At 36.6% G+C, this 10,647-nt stretch overlaps 1 protein-coding gene across 1 annotated transcript; it reads right to left on the minus strand.

Moving 5' to 3' along the window:
* Positions 1-1,020: 1,020 nt before the first annotated feature.
* On the minus strand, positions 1,021-5,614 carry LOC132172787 (transcription initiation factor TFIID subunit 11). The gene is made up of 5 exons (XM_059584358.1): positions 5,241-5,614; positions 4,415-4,502; positions 4,099-4,198; positions 3,638-3,801; positions 1,021-1,335 (listed from the first exon to the last, which is right to left on the minus strand). The coding sequence occupies exons 1-4, from the start codon at positions 5,552-5,554 to the stop codon at positions 3,674-3,676; spliced, it is 630 nt and encodes a 209-aa protein (XP_059440341.1). The 5' UTR covers positions 5,555-5,614; the 3' UTR covers positions 1,021-1,335; positions 3,638-3,673.
* Positions 5,615-10,647: the final 5,033 nt, after the last annotated feature.

The raw sequence follows: 10,647 nt of genomic DNA on the forward strand, positions 1-10,647 counted from the left end.
TTATTTATTTATTTATTTTTAGATGAAACCTTTATTATACATTTTATACTTTATTTCTATTTTGTTAGACAACCAAAAAAGCTCAACTATTCCAAGAGATTGCCTCCGATCATCAATTTCTTTTCTTCCTAAAACTTAATGGAATTCTTCTCTTATCCATAGAGAGGCTGCTCTTCTCTTCAATGCATAAAAAGTTGCTCCATATTCAGGACATGCACCCTCAAACCTAATATTATTCTGTAAGTTTCCATTTTCAACAGCCATAACAGCTTCTTATTTAGGTTGCATTTGTTTCGGCCTAAAATGGTTCACAAGGGAAAATATTTTCAGTCGAAATATTTTTGAAGGAAATCATTGATTTTCCATTATTTGGTTGGTATGGGAAATATTTGCCTTATTCAAAATTATTAAACAATGCCAAACACTAATATTATCAATTCCAAAAAACAAAAACACCACACAAAAACCGACAGATGAAGAGAGGAATTGCGATGACGGAAGGAGATATTTTTTTTGCAATGCAGGGAGACAAATGCAATCGTAAGGGGTTGGGGAGTTACGACGGAGTAGGGAGGATGGCGAGCGATAGTTGTAAAAGGGGAGGAAGACAACAACTTGCAGAGGAGGAAATTTGGGAGAGAGTAGGGGGGATGATAACTGAGAGGCGGAGCGGGTGGCACTGGGGGGAAGGGCAACTGAGTTCTTCTTCAAGGTTGGGAGAAAAATTGTAGGGTAGCCTGGGTAGGGGAATGACGACTGAGAAGCAAAGGGGAGTGAGAACTTTACTGCTAACTTGGAAATCATTTTCAATTCACTAGCATCTTTTGCCTGCACTAAATATCGAAAAATGAAAAAGAAAGTATAAAAATAGAATTGTTATATTAAAAGTACACAAGAAACAGAGTAGGGAAAATGCGATGAAGTTGCCTTTCAGTTGCCAGCAAAAAATATAGGGCTTCAATGGCACAATTACATCCATCCGGCCAAAAAAGAAAACCATAAAAAGAAAAGAAAGAGACATGGCACAATGAAATCCACCGGCATTTGTGGCATAGATGGGCACATAAACAGTAAAAGCTAATCAAGGATCGTGACTTCCAAGCACCAAAAGTAAAATAAATACAGACCCAATACTAGATTCACCTCTACTATCACAAAATGGCAGTGTAGCCTTTGTACCAAAGCCTTTTAATACAACAATGAAATATGAGAATTTCAACATTGATAAGGACATGACATGCTGTTCCTGGTATGCACTTCGCGATGGGAGATGCCCCCAAGCGTGGATGAAGTGCAGGTTCAGGCATCTGACGAGTACTCTACTGCATCTCAACTCTGCAGCAAATTGACCGAATAGTAAATTGCAAAAGATATATTAAACAAACAAACAAAAAAAAAGTAACATAAAAAGCAGTATATGAAAGTGTTTAAGTATATACTATCATCTTAGCATCATGAAGATTAAAACACTTGTGAAAGCAATGTGCCACCAAATCTTTTAGTGCCAAAAAGGAGAAGAGAAGAGACGAGCTTCAGAATCATAGCAAAACTAGAATCTACAAGTAGAAAGAGCCTTCTAATTCAAAAAAAGAGAAAAGAGAAAGAAAGAGACGAGCTTCAGAATCTGTACTCTTTTATTTTTAATCAATACAAAGGAAATATCAATGACCTGTCTGGATGATTGCCCCCAGAGGATTAAATTATTATCCTCCCACAAGGCCCGATGGAAAAGAGTCCTACCACAAATACAGGGGTGTTAACTTTATTTTGTTTATTATTTTATTCTCTCTTGACATCATCAATTTACACCTCACAGCGTTGCATTTGTGGGCAGAAAGCTAGGAAGATAATTAAACTCCCAACAAGTTTACAATGCATAAACAGAAAGTAGAAACTGTTATATTCCATGATTTAACATCCCCATCAAGCCTCAACTAATTCCAATCATTTTAATTTGCCAAGCTATTGGACTTAAGCTGCTAATACTAATTAGGTTTCCAATCTAGCTAATTCCAATCATTTCAATTTGCCACACTTATGGACTAACTGTCATAAAGGTCAACGTAACCAAGCATTGAAGGTGACACAGGACTAACTCCAATCATTTCAATTTACCAAACTTTCAAGGACTTATCATCACAAAGATCAACCTAGCCTAGCATTGAAGGTGACACAGGATGCAAGAGGCTCAAGAAAAACTAAGCTAAGAGAAGAAACCTTGCAATTTAGTTAAATTTATGTGAAGCCTAGACCTCCATAGGCTATTCTTGTGGAGTCTTAATTTTTATGTCTTTCCATTAGGAAGTTAGTTTTTAAGACTTCCTTGGGTCTAGGCTTTCCATCGATGGTGGTGGTCTTGTGGAGACTTTCTTGTTTTTAGGTGGTCTTTATAGTTTTTAGTTTTTGTATTTATATAAGCAGCCCAGGTTCTTCGGAACTACTAGCATTAGAAAGTCTGTATATTGATGTAACTCTTACAAGTAGGGAACTTTGATTAATGAAAATTTCAGAAATTTTTGCTTTCTTTTCAGGGTGAGACTGAACTCAATATTCTTCTTGGTGAGACACCTAGAAGGTCTTGGTAAAACTGAAATGTTTCCATAATTTCTAAAGTATTCCTTCTTAACCAAAGCAACCTAATATCTAGAATCTTTTGGAGCACATATATTAATCGTCGAAAACCCTAATCTTCAAGCTAAAGGCCCATCCTACATCCTATGATTTTACACCTTCAAAAAGGACCAAGTGGGTCGTACTCAAGAGCCTTGCGAAGTTGAAAAAGAGAAGGTAGTCGTAAAACTTATAGGAGTTGTAATAATCTTGAAAAAGTAAAACTATTTGTGGTGGAATAATAATACTTTTCACACCCAATCCACACCGGTTGACATGACGTGTTTTATGTCAACCACTTAAAACACGTCATGTCAACCGGTATAAAATTGGTGTGAAGAGTCAGATTATCTTTGTGGTGTCAGCACAAACCAATTCTTGAAAAACTGACAAGAGAGGGAAACTTTACTTAATTAACATGTTCAATACATTATATGCCACCTTTTCGTTTAAAAGATTAAAAACAAAAAGTCACAAAATAGTCAAATAATAAAACTAACTAAGAAGCTGTGAGAGAGAAATTAAAAAGATAAAAAATCAATATCTTTCCCACCGTAGCTGGGAGTATCCATATTGGATATGGCTTCTGCAACTATAGAATTCTAGATTCCCCAGACAATCAACCCATGCTTTCATATCAGTTTCGATGGTTAATATAGATATTAATCCAAGAAACTGTCAATATTAAAAGTCCAAACCAAAAGTAGCTGCCTGCCCATAGGCCATAACAGGTCTTGCAGCCCCAGCGGTATCCAGATTCCTCTGCATATGGAAAGATAAAGGGATTGAGCCCAGCTTCGCAACTGTTCATACAGGTGAGGTAAAAGGCCAGCCTATCAGTTAGGCTTCCTTCTCAAATTAAAGTAAGCCAAAAAAAAAAAATGTAGGCTTTCTGCTCTAAACTTATACTTTTTGCTGGGTTTTTGTCCTTAATCTATCAGCCTAACATATTAAGGACAAGAATAGTATGATAAATGTGAAATACAAGATTAAAATGCTATCCGAGAACAAGATTGATTTTGAAAACCTGTGCAGTCAGCACCAAAAACTGTATCTGGTCAATCTACCGAAAGAGCCTCGGAACTGATTTCTTAGGTACTTTGCCTTCAAGCTTTAATCTTCTATATGATTCTCTGATGTGGCAAGGCCTGATTGGCCCAGATTCTCTCCTTTCTGTCATAACCATTCTAGCTGGAAAGTAAAGAGCCTCATTACTGAATATTTAGCGATCCAAAATTTCAACAGACACAGAACTTTGCTCTTAGTCATGCATGATAATTTAACTTTGTACAAAGGATTAAAGTAAATGTGATTGAAAAAGCATCTCCTGAAATCTTATATGTCTTTCAGTGTTCACTCCTTTTTTTTTTTTAATATATTTGTAAAACGTATTGTTCTACTTCTCTTTCTATAACTAACCAAAGGTGAACAACTGTCATCCCTGAAATGAGATCTCAGCATAAATTCAAAATTGGACGGTATGCATACCTGTTTCAACAAGTTCACCAACAAACATTTTTGCTATCCCTGACACTACAATTGTCATTGGCACAGAAATTTTCTGGGTTCCGGTGATGCTTGCTAGCAACTGCATTCACACCATAGGATATACATGCAAACAGTTACGAATTTTGATGCAAATGCAAAAATGAATATGACACATCTTGACAAGTACGCACCAAATGGGAACCGGCCAATTTATTAGAATTGGAACACTTCAACACTCAATATGTACAACCAAAAGATAAAGGCCCAGTGACAAGGGAAGAAGAAGATAAGGGGAAAAATAAAACGAGAAGCATACCTTTTTCATATTGGATTTCTGAAATCCAGCTCTCCTAAAGGACTCATACCTACTCATTTGTTCCTCTGTGAATTGTGATAAAATAGCCCTGGAGAAGTCATCAAGATGTAAAAGTTTAGCGGAAATGTCTAGTTGTATATTTCATCATATGAGGTACAGGTGCAGATTACAGTAGGTTCAAGAAAAGGCCAGTGAAAAGATTTGTCCTTGCTCCCATAACCCATTCCCGCCGTCAAACAGAAAATGATTAAAAGAAATAAAATTAAGAAAGAAATAAGGTTAGTTTGATGCAGGACTTACTTGGTTCAAGTCTAGTTACAACAGAGTCATATATTACAACAGACAAGAAAAAAGCAAGCTTTAAACTGAATAATTTCAGAAACATGAACCATATGATGTGTGGAATATAAAAAAGAAAAAAGAAAAAAAAAAGAAACGCTAGTTCGTACACCCAAAACGGAATTTCGGAAATAGATGCTATTATTGATGAAAACAGACTACGCGATCTCATTCTCTTTAAACATACCGAAACCTGCGTGTAACCAACCTTTGAGATATTTTTCTGTCATAAATTGCTATCTGAAGCCTTCAAAAGCTTATCTTACACACGAATTAACACAATTAACAGGTTTCTCCATATACAACTCTTGTTTTTTTTTTTTTTTTTTTTGGGTTTTTGTCAGCTATAATTTTATTTCCCAATTGCCAGAGAGAAACGCTATATAATTCACGCGCAAACGGAAAATGGGTTGTAAAAATTACTTTTTTTTGGACATAAGGATAGTGGGCAGAGGTGAAATAATAAAGAGGAAGAAGAAGAACATACTGCATCTTGGCCATTTTAGCAGGGTCGGCAGCGGAGGGTAACTTGGAGAGCTCAACATCCATGTTCTCCTCCTCTTCCTCCTCCTGATCATCGTCTTTGCTCTTCGCATTGGATTTGGCGACAGAGACTGGTGCTATTGGGGCTGTTGATGTGGAAGTCGAGGTTGAAGGGCCAGCAGCAGAGGAAGGAATAGCAACCTCAATGCCATCGTAGTCGTCGTCAACGTCGTCTTGTTGACCAGCAACAGCAACTGCGGGGGAATCCTCTTGTTCCTCAAACGCCGCTTCGAATGGGTCCTTCGATACCTGCTTCATTCTCTCGTCTCCCTCTCTCACACGCACACGCACACGCACAGAGGGCCACTGACAGGGAAATCATCATCAATTATTACTTCTACCTAATTGAGTTTCACACAAGGGAAACTGCAGTACTTGTCGCTTGTAATGAATGTGTACGGTATGTCGTTTTGACGTACTGAAAATGATAACAAACGGCATGTGGTAGATTTCCAGCCGCACGCAAGTTCTTCTCAACGAACAAAGACCCAAGAGGCCCATGAGATCCTTTGTTAAAATTTTGTTCTCTTTAGGAGACACTGGCCCAATCCTCCCGTTCGCCTGCATTACAAGTGGATGGCCCAGCCTGGAACACAGTCTGGTGGTTGGCTCGTCTGATTCTGTTTATTAAATGAGTTACAGGGTCGGGTCGAGTCATGTTGGCCTGTTTATTAAAATGATAAAGTGTTTCATAATGAGTTACCCACTTATTTAAATGGATCATGCCAAAGTTAAGAGATCTGACTCATTTAATTAAACGGGTGGTTTCATGGTTGACTCTTAATAGGTTGACAGGTCAGTCGACCCAACACAAATCTGACACGTCAACTTGAACTGCCCCGTTTAGGCAGTGTATACCCCTAGTACTTCTATTTCTTTTTCTTTTTGCAAAATAAAAATATTAACAACAATTCAAACACAAAACATTCTTAAATGTACAAAAATAAAACTTTTTTAAATAAAAAATAAAAAACACTTCCTAAAACATTTAAACAAATATAACTATAGTCTTAAGTAATATTTTGGTTTAAGTAATTACTTGAAGACAAATTTTCCATATATAAGCAAGAGTGTAGACTTTTTAATTAGCAAAGTAACGTCCATTATGGCTATATATCCTAATCAATCGAATAGGCAAGCACCCAAAAACTAAACGAGTGATCAGCCATGTTCCACGTGTGGACCCTAAGAAGATACGAAGTTGTCTCCTCCATCTCTTTCGGATGACAAGTCACAACTTCGGTTGAGCCGGCAATGTAGCTTAAGCTTTGAGCAAAGTGCCGCCACCCACCATTAACAGTCTCTGGGTCTCAAATGAATTCTTAATTAATTTGATTAATTACTGCTTCATTTCTTCTCTCTGCTTTACGAGGATTATGATCAAGAAGAGATCATCGTATAAAACAAATTAACGGACATGTGGGCCCCTAAAGATATGAAGCTGCCATCCCATGATATCTCTAGTGACCGACAGGTTTTGGTTGGTAAGAGAAAAGAGAAGGTTGAGATTGGAGCAAATTAAGTGACATGGATGATCTCAGTTGGGTAGTTTGTATAAAGTGGAGGTTCCACAGATGTTGAGGGGCTTGAGAATCCATTAATTGGAGATTCATTTAGGCATGCACATATATCAATTGCAAACCACACCCCAGCTGCCTTGGATCGATGAGCATCTTGTACGTCTCACACTTGCACTTTAAAGATACCACTACATTGGTTTATAAATTAAAGTAGAACAAATGTCAAAGCCACTTTAATAAAGACGTTAATGATTCATGGAAAATCTGGTGATGCAATATCAGATCAGATCAGATCAGATACAATTTTGTTTGTCCTCTTCCTTTGATCAATTACTAGTGCACACCCCAACTTCCACAACAACACGTTTTCTAACAAATTAAGTAAAAGAAAACATATATATATGTCATGCTCTTCATCTGTGACGAAATTGACATGTTAAAAGTTCCCTAATAATTATCTTAACAAGTCAGAAGATACAACTTGTCTGTATTCTTACTCTGATCTCCTTATCCAACAAAAAAGAAACTATTTGACTCCTCATTACAAGAATCTAGCAAGCCTTATTGTGTCTTGGATACGATTTTCTAAAATCAAAGTCTTGCTAATTGTGTTCCCTTATATTTATTTACTTTTCCTATTTTGCATTCATCTTTTTGGATGAATCAGCATGCATGCATGCATGCATATGCATGCCTTTATCATGTCATAGTCCTTATTATGCATTGCATGCACATGATTCTGAAGGTAAAATAAGTGTGAAGCAGAATCCATTTATTACATCCCCCTTTTGGCCATTGGCATTTGGCAGCAGCACTCGATCAAAACTCTTCCGTATATTCTTGCTTTCTGCATGTTTCTTCCACAGTACGCCTCAGCTTAATTGATGCCTTTAATTTCAATTGCTTTCCTAAATTACCCACCATATACATTATCAACACTTATTTCTGGGCCTGCACTTTAATTTGCACGATTGGCACTGCTCCTTAATGTCGTTTCTGAAATCGAAAAAGAAATTATGATTCGATTGATTAGAATTGCCTTAATTAGTGCTGAAGGAGCAATAAGAAGAGTTTAACTTCAATGCGGATGGGCTGCAAAAGACCACTTTTGCAGCCCTCAATAGGAGATTGACACGTAGGAAAAATGCACAAAACTATCGTACAGCCTAAAATACTAGATTTTTCCTTATTTCTTCTGTTCTTCTTTCCATTTCTTCTTCTCTCCCAATTCTTCCTTCCTGTCGACAACTCATCTCCCATTTCTTCTTCTTTCTTCTTCTTCCTTCTACTGAAACGCTGGCCATGACCCACTGCTAGGTCACGGCAGCGGCTTGAGGGTGATCTATTTAGGGTAATAAATTTCCTAAAGGGTTAACCTTCCTCTCTAGGATTTAATTTTGAATAAAAAAGTAAGTTTTAAGGCATTAGAATCAATTTTTGAGGCATTAAAATCGATTTTTGAGGTTGGTTTTATGTTTTCCAATTGTTTTTCGGTGGTCTCGCCAAACCCACGCCGTGGGTCTGCTGGGTTCGGCGGCTAGGGGTAGTGTTGGTATTTTTTCACTTTGATTTGCTATGTTTGTTCTCATTTTAGTTTTTTGCAATTTTCTTAAATGGATGAAGTGTCACAAGGTAGTAAGATGCTGCAAAACACCACTTTTATAGCCCATCCGCATGGTAGGGGCTCTTCAATAGGAAATGCATAAATGAATCACACAAACCCATTAAATTAAGCTTTTGGAATAGAGTGGTGTCCAAATATATACATTACTATGATTTTTTGGGTTCCTTTAAAGTTCCATCAAAGGGTGGTGCTCATTATTTTCTAGCATTTATTAAAAAAAAACTGTGGGTTATTTTTCGAAGAAGAAAAGTGAAGTGTTCATCACTTTCATGCAATAGAGCTTTCTAAGAAGAAAAGTGATGTGCTCGTCACTATGGAGTCCCTCTCAGGTTCCATCAAACACTCATGATGTGTCCCAAAAACGAAAGTGTTGAAATCTATGCTCTTGTTACTTCAGATTATATTTTTGGAGTTTTTTTACTAAATGTACCAACTTTTTATTTGGTACAGTTTTTTAGCACCTAAAAGTACTTTTTAAGCTCGCTAGTACAATCTCAAATAAGCTCTAAAGCTCACCTCCATACTTGGAAAAATCTCATTCCCTCCCATAAGTGACTAGTCCCCCATCTGCGAAATGCTGGCTTTTTGAAGGTAAATTTCGATGAGGTACTTCAATTCGTCCTCTTTTTTGTGTTGCTACAATTGTTCTTAGTTATTATTTGAGAAATATCATGGCTGCGGCTCAAGCTGCTCTACTTGCATTTGCAGCCCATTTTTCTTTTAGAGTGAGATTCTCTACTAACCATTTTGGCCATCAAACAAAGGCACCTATTCGCAGATGGAATTGTGTCCCCATCATCGTTCACATATATCAATAGCTGCTACTCTTTGAGAAGTGATTTACATTAAGATTTTAAGATGTTCAAATTTTGGAGCACACCAAATTGCAAAATGAGTCATTTCCATTTGGTGTTTGGAAACATTCTGACGAATACCCCATTTTTTTTCTCTATTAGAATTAGGAGTGAAAAGGCCCAATCTTTATACTTATTTTCCCATTTATTGAGTTGAAAACAAAAATTAAGAATCAAATTGTGAAGAAAGTTAAATTGTAACACCTCAGACTCGAGAGTGCCCGATTTGTTAACTTTAAAGCCTTAGATGCGCAAAAGTTACCTATTATGAACCTATAGAGAACTCATAAACCACTACTATGGATGTTGTGAAAAAATATTTATGGAAGCATAAGGTCAATCATGAGGTTGTGTGATCCAACCTTCGAGGACCTAGCAGCACCTGTGACCGCATGTGTCATGACCAGCTAATTAACTTCTAAATACACTTAGTATGACAAACTTAGTAATAATCACACATTCACGTAATTGTAACTTCACTGTGGTGCACTCTAAGTCTTGCATTGTGCTACTAACTTTCTTTTAGGCCGATCGAGCATCTTAAAATTTTTTTCTTAAAAATATGGTTCCACCTCAACCTCACACATGTTCTTTTTTTTTTTTTTTTTAATAAAATAGAATTAATATGTTTAAAGATGTACCATTAATTTCTTTACATAAGACTTCTTTTTTCTTTTACTTTTTTGGAAAAATATGAAAACAACACTTTTTATTTTGATCCTTTTGGAAATTGAGTCCAAGATTTTCAGTTTCTAATTTTACTATTAGGTGCTTAGGCACATTTGTATTGCAAGAGCTCCATCCTATTATTAGACAAGTTGATAACGGAAGTATATAAAGTTACAATCATACCCTTAACATTGATTTTTTTAAAAATAAAATAAAAAATAATAATTCAAACCATGGTGATATTTAACTTTTTTTTTTTCTTTTGACATTTTCATGAGTCAAACAATGGTGATTTTTCCCAAGTGAGAATTGGCCGTTATTGAATGAAATGATCCAGATGAAATATTGGGTAAAAAGATGAGGGAAGATTCCATGGAGTGATGACATTGATCATGATGACCATCCTCCCTCCCATAAGACAACATCATCAAATGTTTAGAGGTATGGAAACAGTCTGCCCTACAAGGAGCTCAAAAGGCAGTATTTTGTGGAAGATGAATGAGTGCTTATGTTTTATAATTTCATGCAAGCATTTTGGTTGATATGATCATTTCACCTCTTTAATTGTATTAATTGCTCAAAGGCTCCATCATCCATGGCAGCGTGCTCCATTATTATTATACTCCCTTCAAAGGAAAAAAGCACTCTTCTGAAAACACAACAGTAGACGTCTCCAACATGGAG

Source organism: Corylus avellana, chromosome ca2, assembly GCF_901000735.1.
Source record: "Corylus avellana chromosome ca2, CavTom2PMs-1.0".
Classification (NCBI taxonomy): domain Eukaryota; kingdom Viridiplantae; phylum Streptophyta; class Magnoliopsida; order Fagales; family Betulaceae; genus Corylus; species Corylus avellana.